The sequence below is a fragment of the Grampus griseus genome (assembly GCF_964374135.1).
Source record: "Grampus griseus genome assembly, chromosome: 15".
Classification (NCBI taxonomy): Eukaryota; Metazoa; Chordata; class Mammalia; order Artiodactyla; family Delphinidae; genus Grampus; species Grampus griseus.
The window spans coordinates 51,144,237-51,167,419 of NC_139009.1; the positions used below are offsets into that span (position 1 = coordinate 51,144,237).

The following is a 23,183-nucleotide window of genomic DNA, read 5'->3' on the forward strand; positions in this document are numbered from 1 at the left end:
GTGGAAGCGCGGTGTCTTAACCACTGGACGGCCAGGGAAGTCCCTCAACCTAGTCTTTTAAATCAAGACAGTCAAAACAGAACTCTCCAAAATGAGAGAAGTGGTGTTCGATATATCCTCAAACCTAAAATGTGCTTATACACCTAAAATGTGCTTATACACCAAACCAGAGAAAAAATTCTAAATTCTGAAGCTAGTCTGAATACATAAAGGTAAAAAACATTTCTGTTCCCTAACGACTAAACACATTTTTATTACTATGTTGAAGAAAATAAAATCTGGCATGTTCCTGGTGTTAACTATAGGGAAACTAATAAAATGTAGGAATATTAAGAATAAAGTAGACATCTGGACACAAGTCATATCCTTGGACCTATGATTAACTAGACATCATATGAATCAGATTCCAAAGAGTTTTTTGGGAATTCTTAACCTATATTCCTTCCACATGACATGCATGAAGTTAATTTTGCTATAACGTCATACATATTTTTCAAGCCTCCATATTTAGATTAGGCCACTTTAGCACTATTTAAATTTGTAGTAGAAAAGAATTAGGTGTATTAACTTTTAATAATCATAGTTCCTTAAAAATTTACAATCTATCTCCAAATTCCTTGAAATTGCTAGATAAATTACTTAAAAATTCCAAAACAATTACTTGCCTGTCTTTTAAATGCTTAGCTTTCACTTGGGTTATCTGTCCACTAGAGAAATCAAATACTTCTTCACTCAAGAGTTTCAGAATCACCATATTATTCTGACAGAGACTTTCACTGGTCCTACTTGCTCCAACAATGTCACTGATAAAAGTTGGCCAATGTTTTGGCCATTCTTGTTTCAGTATCTAAAATAAGATAGGAAATGTTAATTTCATTTCACTTGTCAATGGTAAAGAAAACAAACTTCATAGAAATTGCGTGATACCAAAAGCAGGAGCAAATATCAACCACCTTTCATTTTCTTCCCCTTTATTAAGACAGGAAATGTGCTGCTCTCTATAGAATGTACAGAGTAGAAACTACAACACAAAGTTCTGTGTCTCAAATGCCCTGTTCCTCCTCTCAATAATCCTGATTCGTCTAATCTAGCTCTAATGTGTATGCATATCAATATTTGCCAGATATGTGCAAATTATCCTAAGAGACTATAAGATCTAACTCTAAATGATAAAAAGGTGATGGGCAGGGAAAGATATTTTCTTTGGCTGGAATCTGGGCCTTGAAATATAGGTAGGGCTTGGAGATAAGAAATTTGGAAGAAAAGCAGCATTATCGTTGGGGACAGAATCATCTTTGACCAAAAGCCTAATGGACTTATTCAATTTTAAGGTCTGTACTGTTGATTCTGTATGCTAGGGATTTCCCAACAATATTCTGTAATAGCACCTGTTAAGTAAGAGGTAAGTAACTTAACCTCTTTGGACTCCTCCCTCTTCCCATTCAGAGATACGCTAACAACAAGAAGTTCTCAATAAAAGCTAGTTTAACTTAGTGAAAATCCAAGTGTTTAGGAAAACCCAATGTTTCTATAACTTATTAAATTAAAAAAAATCTGTTTTTCCCTCACATACTAATTAATGTTCTCAAGAAATTTTCTGGACATATTATTAAAGGTGGGTAAACTTAAAATTTCTGACTTTAGAAATATAGAAAGATTAAAAAACAGGCTAAGTATAGAGATCAATTAAAGGGATGCTTGAATTCAAAGGCAATTTTTTCAATGAATTAATAAGACTGAGATAGTGGACATGGAAAGGAAACATGCACAGTATGAGACAGATGAGAAAAATTTTTTTTTATTTTAATAGATCTTTATTGGAGTATAATTGCTTCACAATACTGTGTTAGTTTCTGTTGTACAGCAAAGTGAATCGGCCATATGTATACATATGTCCCCATATCCCCTCCCTCTTTAGCCTCCCAATCCCACCCCCTCTAGGTCACTGCAAACCACCGAGCCAATCTCCCTATGCTATGCTGCTGCTTCCCACTAGCTAACTATTTTACATTCGGTAGTGTATATATGTCGTCGATGCTACTCTCACTTCGCCCCAGCTTCCCTCTCCCACCCTGTGCCAAGTCCATTCCCTATGTCTACATCTTTATTCCTGCCCTACAACTAGGTTCATCAGTACCACCTTTTTTTTTTTTAAAGATTCCATATATATTCATTAGCATACAGTATTTGTCTTTCTCTTTCTGACTTAATTATGACAGACTCTAGGTCCGGCTGGACTCACTGCAAATAACTGAATTTCATTTCTTTTTATGGCTGAGTAATATTCTATTGTATATATGTGCCACATCTTCTTTATCCATTCATCTGTTGATGGACATTTAGGTTGGTTCCATGTTCTGGCTATTGTAAATAGTGCTGCAATGAACATTGTGGTACATGTATCTTTTTGAGTTATGGTTTTCTCTGGGTATATGCCCAGTAGTGGGATTGCTGGGTCATATGGTAGTTCTATTTCTGGTTTTTTAAGGAACCTCCATACCGTTTTCTATAGTGGTTGTAACAATTTACATTCCCACCAACAGTGCAGGAGGGTTCCCTTTTCACCACACCCTTTCCAGCATGTATTGTTTCTAGATTTTTTGATAATGGCCATTCTGACCAGTGTGAGGTGATACCTCATTGTAGTTTACATTTGCATTAGATGAGAAATTTTTTAATGAGTTCAATCCATATTGGAGCCAAAGAAGTGAAGGTTTTACAGTACCATATCTGATGTTTCCTACCACAGCATATTAACAATTTTAAATGCTAGACAGCAGGCTATTGTAATTACTGTGAAGATTACTATCACTACTCTGCAAGATGTTAGTTTAGTTATTCGATAAAAGTAGGTTAGACTATTTGTTCAACCACTCAGCCTGAAGTGAAGCACTTAATCCTTCTCAGGGAAACAGTGTGTCAACTAAAAACTTACCTGAACAAGAATCATATTTAATTTCCCGATATATACCTTTTCCTTCTAAGAAAAGAAAAAATTTTAGATTAAATGAGGACTTAAAATAGATACATAAATAACAAATGTAGGCAACCCACACCCCCACAGAGAGAAAAAAAAAGACTGCAGATCTATGGTAAATGATTGTGCATATATGTGTCTGTATGTCTGTGACAGAAGTGGGTTTAAGTTGAAGACCCAATATTTAAATGATTTTATACTCTCACAATAATCTGCAAAAAAGCTCTTACCTCTACACAAGTTGGGTCAGATGACGTCTTGATAATGAGGCCAACAACATATTTTTTTATCCCTATTAAAAAAAAATTATTCAACACTTTCATAGCATGCTAATACATCTTCAGGAACCAAAAAAACTGGGGGTGGGGGAGGGCAGAGTAAAGTCAGATGATACACCTGAATCCCATCTCCAATTATGGCATTTTTGAAAAATGCCAATTAGTTTAGTGTACTATTCCTTTAATTTTTAGTTTTTGTTAAACTTTACAAAATATTGGTTTAACAATTAGGAACTACTGTATTCTAAGATATTCTTTAATGTTAGACAGTCAAGTATACCAAGCTGTGATTTTTAAATTAAAAACAAACCAAAACAAAAAACCCCATAAAGGACTAAGGTATTGTTCATTTAAATAAACACATTATTTTTGTGGGTTAAAACTACAAAAACCTTTAAGACATAACTTTGTGAGCACTATAAATAAGTTTATGTAAAATTTATAAATCAAGGTCAGATGTTAATCCTTTTCAGATTTATTTTAATTATAGCATTAAGCTAATCCTATAAGTAATTTTAACTTGTTTGTCCTACAATGTAGGAAAAAACAGAGTTAAGGAGGAAGTTTGTTTTTGTTTTTTTTGCGATACGCGGGCCTCTCACTGTTGTGGTCTCTCCCGTTGCGGAGCACAGGCTCCGGACGCGCAGGCTCAGCGGCCATGGCTCACGGGCCCAGCCGCTCCGCTGCATGTGGGATCTTCCCGGACCGGGGCACGAACCCGTGTCCCCTGCATCGGCAGGCGGACTCTCAACCACTGCGCCACCAGGGAAGCCCAAGGAGGAAGTTTTTATTTGTAGTAGTCTTTACTTAAGGGTACCTTAATAGTATAATCTGTTCTTAACAGTTAAGATTTCATGCCTTTTATTCTTTCAACAGTTGACTTCATGCCTTTGATTTTAATTTGCATCATTCAGAATTTACTTGGCATCTACTACAGCTCCCCTCAAAATTTAAAGTAATGTGGTACACTTACATTAACATATCCAAAGGGTCTGAAACAGATTCCCTAATCCAACAAATTATTATTTCCCACTACAAAGAATAAAGACTATTCTCACATCTGTTTAATAATTTAGGTTTTGCCACCAAATGACTTATGAAGATTTTCGAATTTTCAAAGCTATCTGAACTTCAAAAATACAGATAAAGGTTTTACTAAACTGTGTGTACCAAGTCTCATCTAACAAATCTACAACACTGGACTCAATATCCACTGAGAAGGAATATGCTAAGAAATTTACCCATAAGGGGTTAGCCAGAAATTTAGTCAACTTGAAGGCAACAAAGTGCTTATTTGATTGTAAAACTACCTTAATATAGTAATCTTCATAAGCTAAAACAACCTTCAAAAAATCATTAATAAATAATTTCCTAATTGCAGAAAAATTTCATAAGTACAATAAAGCCACAAAGTAAGGATTATTCATCAACTGAAAATGTAATGTTAAGTATTAAAAATGTTCACAATATAAGAATCATTTAAAAAACCTGCCTGCCAGGTGCCAAAAACTTAACTGTTATATACAAACACATACAATCTGCTGAAAACTACGTTATTGACATTTTAAAAATTTCTACATTAGGCAAAGACCACAGTACTAATTGTTGCAGACAATATCCACCAATGAATGAATGCTAGAACAAATGGGCAACACTTTCAGGAGAAATTCATTATCTGCACACTGTCAAATTATCTTCCCAAGATATTTTTCACTTTCAAAGTGGAAAATAGTAAACCTGTAAATAGAAAACCAGTGGGCACCAACATAACTGATAAAGATTAATAATAAATGAATAATTAAACATATTGACATCATGTACCCCCGGTTTGGTGGACTGAGGACACATCACCTGTGTGGTATTCTTGCTCCAAAATATTGAACCCCAGTCTAATCATGAGAAAACAACAGACAAAACTAAATTCAAATACACTACAAAATAACTGACCAGAACTCATCAGTATCAAAGACATATCAAGCAGAAATTAAGAACTGTCACAGATTAAGGAGACTAGAGACACAACTAAATAAATTGTAGACTAGGAAAAGGACAAGAGAGACAACTTGTGAAATTTGAATTAAGGTCCATAATTCAGTTAATAGTACTGAACCAATGTTAAATGTTTGGTTGTGATAATTTTATTATGGTTGTCTAAGTTGTTAAAAGGATAAACTAAGAGGTGTAAGTACATTCTGTACTTTTTGGGTCAATGTTTCTATTGTCTAAAATTATTTTAAAAAAACGAGGCTTTGTGGACACACAAAATAAAATCAGATCTAGATTCAATAAGGTGATTAAAACAAAGAAACAAACCGACTAGGGGAACAAGTTTTATTTTAAAATGAGTGCTAAATCATACCATTTAGTTAGGTTAACCCACACAACAATCTCATGTCCTTAATATCCACTAGATCAAATCAAAACAATTCTGGGGCTTCCCTGGTGGTGCAGTGGTTGGGAATCCGCCTGCCAATGCAGGGGACACGGGTTTGATTCCTGATCCTGGAAGATCCCACATGCTGTGGAGCAACTAAGCCTGAGCTCTAGAGCCTGCGAACCACAACCACTGAAGCCCGCGTGCCTAGAGCCCATGCTCCGCAGCAAGAGAAGCCACCACAATGAGAAGCCCGCGCACCGCAACGAAGAGTAGCCCCCGCTCACCGCAGCTAGAGAAAGCCCGTGTGCAGCAATGAAGACCCAACACAGCCAAAAAAAAAAAAAAAGTGAACATTTTGGGCTTCCCTGGTGGCGCAGTGGTTGAGAGTCCACCTGCCAATGCAGGGGACACAGGTTCATGCCCTGGTCCGAGAAGATCCCACATGCCACGGAGCGGCTGGGCCCGTGAGCCATGGCCGCTAAGCCTGCGTGTCTGGAGCCTGTGCTCCGCGACAGCAGGGGCCACAACAGTGAGAGGCCCGCTTACCATCAAAAAAAAACACACAAAAAAAGCAATTCTGATATTGTTGACCCTCCTGTTCTTTACAGATGAATTACTGTCATTAAGACCCCTAAAAAGTTAAGGAACCAAGGGGGGAAAGTGGCCGGGGGTGGGATGAATTGGGAGATTGGGATTGACATATGTATAAAATAGATAACATTAATAAGAACCTGATGTATAAAAAAATAGAATAAAATTCAAAAAAATTAAGGAAAAGGGCCATTATAAACAAATAAAAAAGCACCCCTCTGAAACCTCTAATATAGGCAAAAACGTGGTTTAAACAAAACCAAAAATACAGCCTACTCTCTTAGATTAAATGACTTGACAATACCAAATAAGACATTCAGTAGTTTTCTTCTAAATCTGTCATAAGGAACAAGAGTAGAACTACAATTCCTGCCTCTGGTTGAAACATGTATGAGTTTTGAGGCTTTTCTCAGCCTCGGAGAATAAGAAAACAGGATCAAACTGATCCTTCACTCTTCTGTTATAAATTAAATCAATTAAATACCTTCTCCCCCTTTTTTTAGAGGCTTCTGAAATTCACCCGTAGATGGAGTGAAGAGTAAAAGATGAAAGCAGGAAAAATGTGAAATAAGTAATTTAAAAAACCCAAAAAACTACAAGGATCTCAGAGACAATAAAGTCTCTGAGACTTTAAAAAGACTTTAAAGTCTCTTAATTTAACGTCACTCTATAATGATCAGTACTTCCATCCATCCAAAGCATTGAAACTATACGTAAACAACACCTTTTTGATCAAGTACTGCTGCATACAACTGTCTGTTTAGAATCTCCTACTGCTATGTAGCTTATCTGATTAATTACCATAACTCCTTTCCCCAAATTCCTTCCCATGGTTTACCCAGAATTAAAAAAATAAAAGCAGTTCAATTAAGAAAAAGTTTACAATTGTAAACTGAACCTATATAAAGAAATGGTGGGAGTTCCCTGGTGGCCTAGTGGTTAGGATTCTGGGCTTTCATTGCATGGCGTGGGTTCAATCCCTGGTTGGGGAACTAAGAGTCCACAAGTCACACGGCACGGCCAAAAAAAAAAAAAGGTGTCACACGTACCAAGGGAGAAAAGTCAAATGTTTACAAGTAGCAGAGAAAGCTCAGCTTCTGAGATTTAACAGAAAATACTTCAATCCCAGTGTCTATTTATTCTTTGTGCCAAAAGAATTAGTCGTCTGCCAGTTGCAAAAGTGACATTTATGTAAAACAAATTTCTTAAAACAAGAACTACCTTTACAAGATTTCATATCCAATAAAAACCATACTAATCAGAAATTATCTGTTTCCAATTAGTCAGAAAGTGTATGTGAAGAGACTAGGATATTCCTTCCAGCAGCCTTCTAAGCTCTTCCTTGGGAATAAGGAAAACTTGAAATATATATATATTAAAAATACAAACTGAAGAACATTTCACTGAAGAGTTCTCATACATAGTTTGTATGCCTTTGACAAACACAATTATGCTCTTATATGGTTACTAAGTTTTTCAAAGGACTCCTACAATGATCTAGCATACTTATATCCATAGCCCCCCATCCCGTTCTTCTAAATATGAACAAAAAAATTCACTTCCAAAGTTATTGAAGTCCTTTGAATTATTTATTGAAAAGGAATACTTTTTTTTTAAAAGGACCAGTCACGTATAATTTCTTCAAAACAAGGTACACTAGTATAAAAATGCCTAACTACTCACTGGAAGGCAGCTTATGGCACATGAATGCTCCTTATCCAAGAGTTTATGCATGCATCTTTTATAATCCAACTCTATTTTCTCAAAGTCAAGAAAAATTTCTTTGACAGTCCCATTTCAAATAAAAACAAAGCAATACCAAATAGCCTACACAATCCTGTAAGTTGATAGTATCAACATTAGCTAGCTAAAAAGCTGAGATTTAAGTAACTCCCATCCTGACTTAGAAGTTATATATCATCTTGCAAGTTAGTTACACAGCAATATTAACAACCTTATCCCCCAGGAACATATTGCAAATATTAGATCTTAATGATAGGGTAAAAGAAATGCATCACAGAATTTGATTCACTAAAACCCTTTAAAATGAGAACCTACTGACTGCAACATACTGATGGTGCAAACTAAAATATGAGTTAAAAAGTTGCAGTCTCCGGGGCTTCCCTGGTGGCGCAGCGGTTGAGAATCCGCCTGCCAATGCAAGGGATACAGGTTCAATCCCTGGTCCAGGAAGATCCCACATGCCACGGAGCAACTAAGCCTGTGCGCCACAACTGCTGAGCCTGCGCTCTGGAGCCTGTGCACCTAGAGCTCGTGCTCCACACAAGAGAAGCCACCGCAATAAGAAGCCCACACACCGCAACAAAGACCCAAAGCAGCCAAAAGAAAAAAAAAAGTTGCAGACTCCTATCTCTTGCTTTCATAGTGGCTAATTTTCATACAACACAGAAAATAGAAAGCCTTGATACACTCTTACAAAAGTAAAGCTACAATCAGACAAAACTGAGTTAAATCCAGTCCCAACCATTGTGCAATACTATCAGATGAAATTCACTTTAAATATTTGTTTACTCTGTAATCACATCCTTCCATCAAAGCCATGTATAACTGAAACTTCTTTTCTTTCACATTTTAAAATATTTTACAATGTTGTGTTAGTTTCAGGTGTACAGCAAGTGATTCGGTTATATACAAATAATATACACATTCTTTTTCAGATTCTTTCCATTATACCTTATTATGAGACACTGATATTCAGTACAGCACAATATATGTGCTATACAGTAGGTCCTTGTTTACTTTGTATATATAGTAGTGTATGTTAATCTCATACTCCCAATTTATCCCTCCCTCCCCTCCTTCGGTAACCATAAACTTGTTTTCTATGTCTGAGTATTTCTGTTTTTTAAATATGTTCATTTGTATCAATCTTAAAGATTCCACATGTGATATCATGATACTTGTCCTTCTCTGACTGACTTCACTCAGTATGATAATCTGTAGGTCCATCCATGTTGCTGCAAGTGGCATTACTTCATTCTTTTTATGGCTAAGTGATGTATTTCATTCTGTGTGTGTGCATGTGTGTGTATATACACACACCCACACCCACCCTCCACATCTTCTTTATCCATTCATCTGCTGATGGGTGTTTAGGTTGCTTCTATGTCTTGGCTATTGTAAATACTGCTACTATGATCACTGGGCTTCATGTATCTTTTTGAATTAGAGTTTTCCTTTTTCCTGGATATATGCCCAGGAGTGGAATTGCTGGATCATATGGTTAACTCTATTTTTAGTTTTTTAGGAACCTTCATACTGTTCTCCATAGTGGATTACCAATTCACGTTCCCACCAATAGTGTAGGAGGGTTCCTTTTTCTCCACACCCTCTCCAGCATTTATTATTTGTAGACATTTTTGAGGATGGCCATTTTGACTGGTGTGAAGTAATACCTCATTGTAGCTTTGATTTTCATTTATCTAATAATTAGTGATACTGAGCACCTTTTCACATGCCTGTTGGCAAGAAAGAAAGGCTCTTTTCCCATGTCATACTGTTATTACAAACATCTGTCCATTTAAACCACCACCAATGATCATCAGAAAGACATCACTAAAATACAGCTCTGTCCTCTTTACTTTATTGTCCAAAGGAATCCAGAATAACGTTCCTACTCCTCACTCAATAAAATACTCATGAGAATAAACAGCAAAACAAGAAATGAATAGCTAAAAAACCCTCAAAAGCAGGGTTTCTTAACCTAGGGTTCCCATAAATAGGCTAGAATTAGACTATAACTTATTGCCTATATGTTTAGTAGTTTAAAGAGGAATGGATATTTATTCTTTACTCTTAAAAGGGTTTACGGCCTCAAACAGATACTAAACTCTAAAATATATACGGCAATTAAAATTTTAGTAAATTCATAGCATCACTATTTACAATAGACAAAATGTGGAAACAACCCGCGGATGCATAAACAAAGTGGTATATACGTATAATGGAATATTAATCAGCCTTAAAAAGGAATGAAATTGTTACATACTGCAACATGGATGAACCCTGGGAACATGCTACTGAAATAAACCAGACACAAAATAGTGTATGATTATACGCATGTAAGTTACCTAATACAGGCAAATTCATAGAGACAAAAAGCATAAAATAATGGTTAACAGGGCCTGGGGAGAGAGTGTAATGGAGAGTTAATGTTTAATCGGTAGTTTCAACTGGGATGATGAAAAATTTCTGGAGATGAATAGTAATGATGGTTGCACAATACTATGTATTTACTTACTGACAATAAACTATACACTTAAAATGGTAAATATTATGTATATTTAATCACAACAGAACAAGTTTTTATTTTATTAAAAATTCAACAATTTTTCCTATAACAAAAGAACAATCATAATAAAATCCACACCCCTTTAATAAAACCTATAGGTGGTTCCTGTCTCCTGCATGGATGTAAGGTAAGGATTAGGAATTGTTACATCTCAAGTAAAGACCTCTTATGGAAGTTCCACAGAACTAGGAAACTTTGGGGGGATCAAATGGTTACCTTAACTTCAAGTGGTGGGAAAATACTTTGTCAATTATGTATGATGCTGAAATGCAAAAGAACATCTTGAAAAATACTGCCTTGTTTTATTAGATAAAATGTAAATTTAATCATTATCTTTGCTTTATTATCCCATCATGTTATAAAACTGGCAAAAATACACGAATAGGAGTGCCTGTCACATCTGCCATTAGACTGATATTTCAAACATTACATTCTATGAGGGGAAAAAAGGAGTTTCTCATGGATTTGCTTCAGAGCCAAGGGCTTAAAGAGCCCCAACACTTAAATTTTCTTTTCAAAATGACCAACAAACAACTTTCTCTGTTCAACAGGGAGTATAACACTATCAACTTAAAATAAGTAAACATACACACAGAGATGTTAAGGATGCTCAACAGCAGAAGTCACAGTGAGAAGCAATTATATTATGTACCATAGTGGCTACAATTAAAAACACTGACAATATCAAGCTTTGGTGAGGATGGGAAGCATACTGCTACTGAGAATGTAAAGTGATACAACCATTTTGGAAAACAGTTGGGCAGCCAGCTAAAAACATAAACCTACCATATGATCTATCCATTCTACACCTAGCTAATCAAATGAGTGACAGAAAGCAGATTGGGGGCTGGGGAGGTAAAGGAGAGGGCAATCACAAAGAAGAAGGTCTTGATTACAGTGGTGTTTTCACGGGTATATGCATGAGTCAAAACATATCAAATTGTACACTTTAACATGGTCTATTGTATATGTTAAATATACCTTAACAAAACTTTAAAAAGCAGTTTTTAAAAGCCAGTATTGCTTAAAGGCAACAAGTTAAACATGTGATATTCAGTACAATGAGAGACTTTAAGCATGCAAGTGACCTGACTTAGTTCTGTTTTTTAAAGTAGCATGCTAAATCCTTTGTTGTGAATATATTACAAGGGACACACATAAATGGTTGTTAAGGAGCCCAGTTAGGATGCTATTGCAGAAATCGCAAGGTAACCTGAGACTAGTATATGATTACTTGGTGAAATGGAGAGAAGTGGGAGAATTTTCATGGAAAAAGGCTGGCAACATACACATTGTGTTTATCCATAGTCAGCACCTAGATATGCAGAGGGCTTTACACACATTACCTCTTATATCACATCCCAATAACCATGCAACAAGACAATCAAGATAGTATGGCTTTATCACTTTGAACTTCTTCTTCATAAATTCACCACTCCCCTTTTCAATATCAGCAAGTTTGTATATATTTCATGAAATGTAAAGATCTGTAAGCCATATGCCTTAACAGATTAAAACATAATCCTTTGGTTTAATTTAAAATAATAGAGATTCCTTAACAAAGATTTTTTTCACGAGAGACAAAGGAGGCCTCCCCCCACTTCTTTATGGTTTGAACCTTCTAAACCAAGCACCAAAATTATTTTTAAAAAGGAACGAAGGTTATAATGAAAGCTGATGTGTATTGCAGACAAGAAAGAAGAACCAACACCACTGACACACCTTCGCTTCAATGACTAGTAACCATTCCCTATTTGGAAATTATTCCACTTTACGTATTAAAATTTCTTCTTTTTCTTGAGTCAAAAATATTGTCTTAAATAAAACCAAAAAAATGGAACCTAATTAAACTTCAAAGCTTTTACACAGCAAAGGAAACCATAAACAAAACAAAAAGACAACCTACAGAATGGGAGAAAATACTTGCCGAATGATGCTACTGACAAGGGATCAACCTCCAAAATATACAAACAGCTCACACAGCTTAAAAACAAAACTAAACAAAAAAACCCCAAACAACGCAATCAAAAAATGGGCATAAGACCTAAAATGACATTTTCTCCAAAGAAGACATACAGATGGCCAAAAGGCACATGACAAGACACTCAACATCGCTAATTATTACAGAAAAGAAAATCAAAACTACAATAAGGTATCACCTCACACCAGCTAGAATAGCCACCATCAAAAAGTCTACAAATAATAAATTCTGGAGAGCGTGTAGAGAAAAAGCAACCCTCCTGCACTGTTGGTAGGAATGTAAATATGTACAGCCACTATGGAGAACAGTATGGAGGTTGCTTAAAAACTATGGAAGCAACCTAAATGTCCATCGACAGAAGACTGGATAAAGATGTCACACACACAAATATTACTCAGGCATAAAAAAGAATGAAACACTGCCATTTGCAGCAACATGAATGGACCTAGGGATTATCATACTAAGTAAAGCAGACAAAGACGAATATCATATGATATTGCTTATATGTGTAAACTTTAAAAATGATACAAATGAACTTATTTACAAAACAGAAATACAGACATAGAAAAAAACCTTATGGTTACCAAAGGGGAAAGGGGATTGGGGGAGGGATAAATTAGGAGTTTGGGATTAAAATATACACACTACTATATACAAAATAAACAACAAAGACCTACTGTATAGCACAGAAACTACACTCAATATCTTAAAATGAAAAATTGTCTTGACTTACTTAAAAATGTAAAAGCAAAAATACTGGGAAAGTCATTAGGGTCTTAAATAGATGAATGAATCCCAAATAGGGAGTGGTGCTAGTCACTGAAGTACTTCAATAATAAGTAATTCATTAATTGAATAATTATATACTGAACACCTACATACCAAGCAGTAAGAATGCAATAAAGACATTCTCTGATCCCTGATACCATTAAGCTTATTTTTGGGAGGGTAAGATAAAGAGTGAGAAAAACAGTGATAGCTAAGTGGGACAAAGGTTATAGTGGGTGGGGATGGGGGTGACCAAAAAAACCATTTTCCTGACCTAAAGCAAAATGATAAAAATCAGAGCAATGTAGTTAACTTTGTATTACATAAATCTAAATTCATTAAAATGATTATGAAGGTTATATCTCCCTTGCTCTATTTTTATTAAAATATCTTTTAATTAAATGTTTTTTAACATGTCCTTACTCGGCTATTATCTGTCTTTTGCTCATTAAAATTTTACTCATTTGTGATCCGCTGGTACAGGACACACTAAGGGAACACAGAGCAAGAGACATCTAACTTACTCCAGAACTGTCAGGTATTTTCCTGGCAAACTGTTTTAGATAATGCCCTAAATTGAAAATGCCATTCCACTAAACGAACATGTGAAAATTAACGTACGCTTATGGACAAGAAACTGAAAGCTGATAAAATATATGCTGGATTGGAAAAAATGTACAAAACTTATCTTGGGGGCTTCCCTGGTGGTGCAGCCTCGGTCCGAGAAGATCCCACATGCCGTGGAGTGGCTAGGCCCGTGAGCCATGGCCGCTGAGCCTGCGACCGTCCCAACGGCAAGTGAGAGGCCCGCAAACCCAAAAACAAACAAACAAACAAACAAACAAAACTTATCTTGGCTTGCTGTTTGATAGGTTTGATAACCAAACCTATCATTCCTTTAAAATACATCAAGCATTGCCATTTTCATGAATGAGCTTGTCCAAAGGGGCCAACCTGATTTTTCCCCTCTTTTACCATGTGTTAGCACTTATTACATATACGTCTAATTTAATGATATTTTTAAAAAAATGATATCATTTTTAACATGTTTTATCTTCCTACCTGTAATACTCTGACGTAGGGAATATATTTGTATAGTCTTAATACCTAATGGTACTAAAATGGACAAAGACTAGCTAAAGTGGAGACAACAGCTTAAAAGATATGACAATTATAAACAAAAGGAATGTACAATATTTTGGGGGTTATACTAATTTATTTCCAATATCGAAGTTACTTAAGATGAAGGAAAATTCACATTCAGAAATTTAGTATACTTCGCGAGATACAAAATTTTAGGATTGTAAAAGCCTCCTAAGATTGACAAAGTTGGAAAGAATTATAAATGTAGTGAATAAATTTATTTCCCAATGCTTTATAAATGAGATCAATTACCTTAAAAACACACATCATTAAATGCACCATGCAAAGTTGCTGCTGTATATCTAAAGTTAGACAGAGTTCACTAACATTCTCTGGGAGCCATTTTACACGCTCTTCTAATATTGAGCCTTTGAAAGACCCTAAAAATTACATCACACTTTCCCCATGTAATGACTTCACTGACAGTGAAAACCATACATGTGGTGATAGGAACGTCACGTACTTTTAAAGAAGTCTACATCCCACTCAATCTTATCACTAGTGTTAAGGGGAAATGCAAGGGGAAAGGTGATTCTAATTGATGTTTTTTATAAGTACTGCTTGCAGAGAAATGAAGTATCTCACTAATACAGAATAGGAACACATGAATAAAATAGAATTCTCTTGACTCAGGAAGAATAATCACCACCCCGCCTCTACCAGTTTTTGCCAAACAAGATGGTAAGACTTTCAAAATTAAAATTATATACATATTCCAGGGCATACATTAAATATACATATGCCCTGGAATATGTATATATTTTGATACTTACATAGAAATATATGGAAGCTTTTGACTTTATGATAAAAACCAAAAGATGCCACTCCCATTCATGCAGAAAGCAAAAACTGTCAAGTCCTCAGGGAGAACTTTTAGCCTCTAATTTTTTCAGTAACAAATACAACCATGACTGATAAGCTAGTATAATTTTAAATTATTTAATTTTATACCTGGAAAATAATTTGGGAGGATCATCTAGCACAATCCTTATATAATAAGAAGCAGAGGTCTATGTGTTTAGAAATTAAAGAGGAACTTATTACAGTAAAATGGCACTGAAGTAAAATATTACACACTTTTTTGTTGGTATGGTAAGCCATACCCAAAGTTAAATTTGAGGCTCAAACCACAAGTATAAAACAACAGTAGTAAAGGAACCAGGACCGCACCTAAGGTCCCTAAAAGCAGTGATGAAGTACAAAAGATCTATTTGGGCCTGAGTCAAACTGTACTTACTAATTTCTGAGAAAGTCACAGAATGTGATCTAAAATGGTTTCAAACCAAAATAAAAACATTTAAAGAAAGAGGAACCTCTTTGGGGGGGCACTATTTCCTCCCATACTATCATTCTTAATTCAGTTTATGGTGTATTACGGATACTGCCGTTAAAAATTGTCCCAGTGACCTCTAAAAGTGCTAGAAAGATGTCAAGATTTAAGTCAGACTGAGTAAATCCAGGTCGCTATTCCACCACAAAGATGACATGAGAAAGCAGGTAAAGACAAATCTTAAAGAGCAACAAAGAAAGGGAACATAATTTAATAGGAAAAAATGCCACCAAAAGTAGTATAACCCCATTTTAAAATCCAGACTTCTCTCTTTATTTTTCAGAGATTAAACAAGTAACAAAGTAGATAATAAGGCAGTATGTGAAAACTGGAAGGAACTGCATTAAAGAATTCCAAGAGACTAACTTTGCCCCATGTTTCTTAAACCATGACTACTTTTACTGAGGTAGTGACAAAGGAAAAAGTAAAAATATTAATACCAGGCATCACCACATCTTCATTTTTTGATCTTTCCTTATTTTAGAAGCCAACCTCTTATAAGGTATGCCCAGAATGTCAAAAGCTAAAGTCTTGATTTTTAAAACTTGTTTCTTCCTTTGCTGTTATATTTATGTTATTCCTTGTATTACAGTACTCATTACTTGCTACTGTGTGATGAATTTAAAACAATACATAAGAGCGCATATTCAAATTTCATTCATTTCAAACATGGTCTAGATTAACTATATAAGTTGATACAAATTTTTCACAATATTTACTGTAGAAAGTTTCACCAGTCTGGTTTCTGCTTTCCCCCAAAAATAACCTATTCTTCCCCTGACCCCAAATATAAACAGAACCTGCCTTGCAACATGATGAAAGCAGTTATCCATTAGAGCATAATAAACTACTAAAGATTCAACACATTCCTCCTCTCCAATACTCAACTATAATAAAAATGCCAGGAATAATAAAATTCTGAATCTACAATTCTTTAAAACACTTTCCTACCTTCACATTGGTTCCTTGGAAGAATCTTCCACCTTGTTTTTATCACATTTTCCAAAATTTGTAGTCCATAATACTGAAAATTGGAGAATAGAAGCATGTGAATATATTGCTGTAAGACTGGCAATTTCCAGGATTCACAAATGGACAGACATTCACACATTTACATCTAAATTTTCAAAAACATTATGCTACCAAGTTTAATTACATATATTAAACAAGGATCTATTTGCCCATATACTGAGTTTTCATGCATTTTCCTCACTTTATTGTTTACTACTCTATTTAACGTCCTGCTGTTTATACATGCTCACACCAGGAGGAAGAACCAAATAAAAAGCCCTTAGCAGCCAAATGGGCTTAGTCCGTAGAAGGAAAAGTAGCAGCCAGATACGAATTCACAGCATAAATGACTGCTTATAGGCTCACGTACTTTAACACGACCAGGCTCCTAAGAATTTAGCAGCTTGGATGCTCTCAAGCTTCCTACCATCTTCTAGGAGTTGTAAGCTCTTGGCCAAGTATTAAAGTATTGTCACAGATACTTTCTACAGAAAGTGTTTACAAACATCACTGGTGTGTTACTTAAGGAGCAGCAAGACAGCCCACGGGTTTAATTTTAAATTTTAACCCCACCCTTAGAGTTGCTATTTCTACTAATTTAAAGATAAACTTTTGTGCACAGTCAAAATAATACACAAATGAATGTTGCAATCTGTATCTACCTTTCAGGTATTCCTTCCAACTATAAAAATGATAACTAAAAATGTAAGAACGTTAATAAATACAAATACCACTTTCAAGCCATTTTGTCCCTCCTGTTGATTACTCACTCTAAATAGTCAACAATATTTATAACAATTTACAAGACTACAGGAGTTACTACCCAAAATCATTACCATGACCAATTAGTGTGGATAGACAGGAGGAAGAAAAGGGTCAAAACTGTTGTGGTATGCTTCAACTGGTTGAATTAGGGAAGAATCAGCCATAATACCTGAAAGGTAAACTCATTCATATATAGACATTTAACCTCAGATTGCAAGTTTTGGCTGAGAATAAGAGTTCATCTTTAAAATGGTTAGTCATCACACAATAAAATAGGAGCATTAGTATTTCAACCAAAGGGATCATGTGAATGCACACTTTATCCAAAGCACAATATAGACTGTCCCAAACTACATTGTGCTCAAACAGTGTTTTTGCTGTTTTCTTTAATTTTTAACATTTCATACTTTTTAGGAAAAATTTGCCATTTCAACCCAAATCCTACATTTGCAGAACATTCCTTAAAAAGACTTCAAAAATAAAAACAAGGCCAAAGCAAAATTCTGAAATTACAAATTATAAATTTGATGCCATGCCAAAAAAGTTTCATAATCAGCAGTAAATGGTGAAGCTTTCTTTCCTGTTCATTTACCTCTCTTTATAGATCTAAGTTTCAGACAAATGTAAATAAACAAAAAAGGTAAGTTTCTCATTGACTAAAATTCTAAATTAACTTTTAAAAACATACTACCCTAAACTTGCTTTAAATTAATTCTAAAGGCATGAAATCAGAGTGTCAAAAGTTTTACTAAGTCAAAACAAATGCACTTCTTACTACATGGAATATATACCCTCTTGCTAATTCTCAACCAATTACAAAGATCTTTAAGAAACTAAGACACAAAACCTGCCATAAATACACCAGTTAAAAAGTACTAATCTTAATGATAACTTAACCATATTTAGCCAATGTATTTTCAGCCTACCCTTTTTAACTGAAGGATATCCCCCCCTTCATTGTTGCATTTATTTACTTCTGCCTTTATATCTGATACTGTTACCTGAATTACCTATTTACTAACCTCTAGTCCTTTCTCCAACTGTAAAAAAGTAGCACAAGCTTGCTGAAGATACAATTCATCTTTTCATCTTTCCGCAAACAGGTCTGAGGCAGGAAGCCCAATAAAAGCTTTTCACTACTTAGTTCAAAGGAATACATAGATCACCAACATAGTACCCTAAAACCCAATCTCTCCTAGACATTAAGACTCTACACATGATGAGAATTCACATTTCTTTGAAAAGGAGTATTTTGATTAAAAAATCTGAAGTGATAGCCAAATCTGAGGGCCAATGATAAATAACTACTTTGGAAATATACATAAATAATCCAAATATCATTCTGAAGTATTAAGTTTCTGCTTTACACCTCAGGACTTGAGAAATCCACTGCTGAGTTATGAAGATGAGGGACAGAGAACAGCAAAGACTAAATGAAAAAAATAAATGCATGAAATGATCCCTATGGTAGAAATTTCTACTGAGCCCTTAGAAATACTTATTTTACGCATTGAATTCCCCTTTCCCCTCCCACCGCCCATGAAACAAAAACAATTGATGAACAGAATTCAGTTAAAGGGAATCAAAAGGGTAGACCTTGTGGAGGCCTGCCGTCAAAGCCTAGCTGTGTCAGTTGCACAGGAAGACACCCCTTTTCTTCCTATTACAAGCAATCAACATAATGGAACATTATGATTAATATCAGGTAGTGTTAACATCTTTAAAGAAAAAAAAATGATTGCATAAAAGCCAAATGTCATAGTGCATAAATTTAGCACCAAATCATTTGTAATTTATGTAAATGGAAGAATTCTTTACCTGTTGCTTTCTTTCTGTTCCTCTAATCATCTCATTTTTCACAAGACAAATTTGAGTTTTTAAAAATACTGTTGATAAATCAACTTAAACATTAGTAATGTCTGTCAGTATAAAAAGCAAAATTTACCAGGCAAGCAAACAGGCAAACACTGTTATGTTACTTAAGGTTAGCACTTTGAGGAAGTTCTGGACTGTATTTTTGCCCTAAAATTTATAAGATGTCAAAACTAGTTAATATTTTAAAACTGTTAATTAACACAGTCTGATTTCAGAAACAGAGGTGAACATGGCTACTTTCTGTTTTAACACAATGTATACCAAGTGGAAACCTTGTGTGTATTTAAACAGAATGCCATGCATGGTATTTTACTACTTTAAGGCAGTTTAAAGAGAAGTGTGAATCATCAAGCCTAAACAGTCAAAACACATTTTGATCAACCCTTCTGTTCAAACTTAAGAAAAAAGGACCCAAATGATAACATTTTCAATTGCAAATAAAAACTGAGGGCTGTCCCATTAAAAGCATTGGTACCATGGAGTAGGGTTTTACGCTGCCCACACAACTTGGTTTTGGAGGTGCCTAGCCTGTGTTATATTGATTACTTGCCCAAAATAATTCCTCTGATGTTATGTTTCATCTCTGAATAACATTCAGAATTTATGCCGAGATCTGTACACATATTCTAAAAAGAAAAAAAAAAAAAACCAAACCAAAAAAAACCCCCAAACAACAACAAAAAAAAGCCACCTTGCATACTAGTCCCAATTTCAAAACTCCATTTATAATTCTTAGGACTATTTGCAAGAATTCATTCTATGTTTAAGGCTAAATTTTGAAATAAGTTAACATTATTAAATGATTTGAGATAACAAATCCTAATACTAAAAATGAGATACCTTCCTCAAAGTTTATGACTGGAAGAAAAGAAGAAATAATGGATTTAAAAAACCACCACTTGCTTACTTTCGTGTTCATATTCTGTGAAAATTCCAAAATTGTGTCGACTCTTGTCCATGCATCAGGATGCTCCTTTAAATGTGTCAGTACTTCTTGAGCCATTCTTTGCTAAAATAGTATACAAAAAGAATTTTAAGCTAACTTGTTCTTTCGAATGGTATTGAGCAAGGCACAAATTCTAATAGGACAGTGATTTTATCAACTTTCAGAAATACTCAAGAAACTAGTCCTTATAGAAATAAAAATGTGTCCATTATCAACTTTAATTAAGAATGGGTACAGGGCTTCCCTGGTGGCGCAGTGGTTAAGAATCCGCCTGCCAATGCAGGGGACACGGGTTCGAGCCCTGGTCGGGGAAGATCCCACATGCCGCGGAGCAGCTAAGCCTGTGCGCCACAACTACTGAGCCTGCACACCACAACTACTGAAGCCCATGTGCCTAGAGCCCATGCTCCACAACAAGAGAAGCCACTGCAATGAGAAGCACACACACCGCAATTAGATAAAGCCTGCGCGCAGCAACGAAGACCCAATGCAGCCAAAAATAAATTAACGAATTTAAAAAATTAATTAAAAAAAAGAATGGGTATATTCTTTTTAAACAGAAAAGTGTTTTCTTCCCCTAATCTGCTTTATTTGGTATTCTCAAAACTGAACTTAAATTCAATCAATTATCTACTCCAACATAAACGGGTTCTCAGCACACAATCAACCAAAAGCAACATATAAAAATTCACATCTACTTAGATAAGTTATGTAATGGCACACTCTGGTTTATAAGAGTCACCAAGATATCTTTAACAAACTTTATCTGTAAAACTATATTTCAGGGGAGACAGATAAAAGCTAAGTCTAAGTAAGTCTACAACTCTCTAATACCTGTTGATACACATAAAACATTAAGATCCTTTTAAAGCAGTATTTTCAGTTTATTGTAAACACACCTTTGTCTCCGAAAATCCTTTAATTTCACATATTAAATCCTTGCTTATTTTGAAAATTTTCTTTTTTTGCTTTTGTATTTCTAAAATGCAAACCCAGAATATTTAAACCTATGAAACCATCATCTAGAATTAACAAATGTTAAGATTTTGCTGCACTTGTCTGTTTTTCTTTTAAACATAAGATCTAAAACTTATGGAACTTTGTACCTTTCTTCAGCGCCATTTCCTTCCTTTGTTCCTTCTTTAGAGATAATCATTTTCATGACTTTGGTGTCTTTTCCTGTCTGTATTTTCACAGCATGTGTATGAATTTCATATAGTTGTGTGGTTACTAAATTTTATATAAATAGTATATTGTAGAAATCCTTCTGCAGTTCGCTCTTTCCATTTGACATAGTTTCTTTCCCTCGGCTTCACTGAGATATGATTGACAATTGAGAGTTTTAAAGATCTAGCCATGTTGACATTATCCAGTTTCTTCATTTTAACTGTTAGTTTTTCACACAATATGAACACTACATTTTATCAAAGGCTGATAAGTCTACTAATTTTTTTCAGGAAGCAACCGCTTAATCTTTTTCACCTTTATAGGCTGTTTTGTAGCTCAACTGGATCCTCCCTAATTAACTTTTACCTATTTCTATCACATGTTGTAACCAAAGAGTAAACTTTTATGGTTTTAAAATTTGGCAATTATCCTTCTGTTAGATCATTTACTTGATCAAGGGTTTGATTCTATGGGTTAAACAACGAAGCATCAAAAGGAGGGGAGAAAAGCATTCTTATTTAAACCATCTCTGACACAGACACCTCATAATCTTTAAGTTGGCTTTTATTCCAATTTACAAAAAAAATAATTTTCTCTTGTGGCTTTTTTTTTTTTTTTTTTGTGGTACGCGGGCCTCTCACTGTTGTGGCCTCTCCCATTGCGGAGCACAGGCTCCGGACGCGCAGCCTCAGCGGCCATGGCTCATGGGCCTAGCTGCTCTGCGGCATGTGGGATCTTCCCAGACTGGGGCATGAACCCGCATCCCCTGCATCTGCAGGCAGACTCTCAACCACCGCCACCACGGAAGCCCCTCTTTTGGCTTTTATACACTGCTTATTGTTTAAAACGTTGACAAATACACACCCACTAAATTAGGTAATGGTTCTGTATCCTGACAATAAGACCAGAAATACTTTGGAACTTGAAAGAAAAATAAGGTGCCTGGGTTCCACCCTAAGGGTCTGGGATTAGAGCAAGTGTGTGAAGTCTTGAAATACAACTATACATTTTTTATTTGATTTATTTAAAGGGTTGTAATTGTATCATATAATAAGCAACCAACAAAAGGTAGAAAGAATGGTGATGTGAACTATTTATGGCCAAAGCCCATTTTAGCAGTGTTTTGATTCTCTTCCTGAGAATATCTAACTGGATAGACTTGCATATAAAACAGTAACAAATATTAAGAGGATAAGGTACATCAAAGATCCATGCCTAGTAAGTTATTTGGTCAAGATACAACTTTATCAGATTTTTTGAAGTGATGAGCATTCTACACATAAATGAATAGTTCCCACACTATCACCATTCATTTCCATCTCCCCATAAATCACGTTCCTTCCTTTTCAGTCATCCTTTTTGTTGTAATTTTACTCTCTAAAGTTATTGCTAGTATTTGCGTCCTTTTTTTAATTTGTCTTAATCCCACTGTCCTTACATAATATATCCTTTTCTTCTTTTAAAAAATATATTCCTTTATTAACTTAAAACCCCAGGAGGGGTTAAAAAAGGCACAAAGGGAAACGGAGGAGAGAGAAAATCTGGCATCTCCCTGTGTTACTAACTGAATGGTGAAAGTATTTTAGTTGCTAAGCAATAGATAAAAGAGTTCAAGACACTTAACACAGTACTGGAGAAAACACCCAACTCCAACATTTTTGT

The 23,183-nt window shown here is 35.2% G+C and overlaps 1 protein-coding gene across 2 annotated transcripts in view; it reads right to left on the reverse strand.

The window, feature by feature from the left end:
• The window catches only part of XPO1 (exportin 1), a 43,550-nt gene that overhangs the window by 13,997 nt on the left and 6,370 nt on the right, over nucleotides 1–23,183 (reverse strand). For both annotated transcript variants that reach the window (XM_082672581.1, XM_082672582.1), the window contains exons 3-7: nucleotides 20,316–20,417; nucleotides 16,709–16,781; nucleotides 3,208–3,269; nucleotides 2,936–2,980; nucleotides 666–847 (exon numbers count right to left, since the gene is read on the reverse strand). In XM_082672581.1, the coding sequence (XP_082528707.1) occupies nucleotides 666–847; nucleotides 2,936–2,980; nucleotides 3,208–3,269; nucleotides 16,709–16,781; nucleotides 20,316–20,417 (464 nt within the window). The remainder of the gene's footprint in view (nucleotides 1–665; nucleotides 848–2,935; nucleotides 2,981–3,207; nucleotides 3,270–16,708; nucleotides 16,782–20,315; nucleotides 20,418–23,183) is intronic.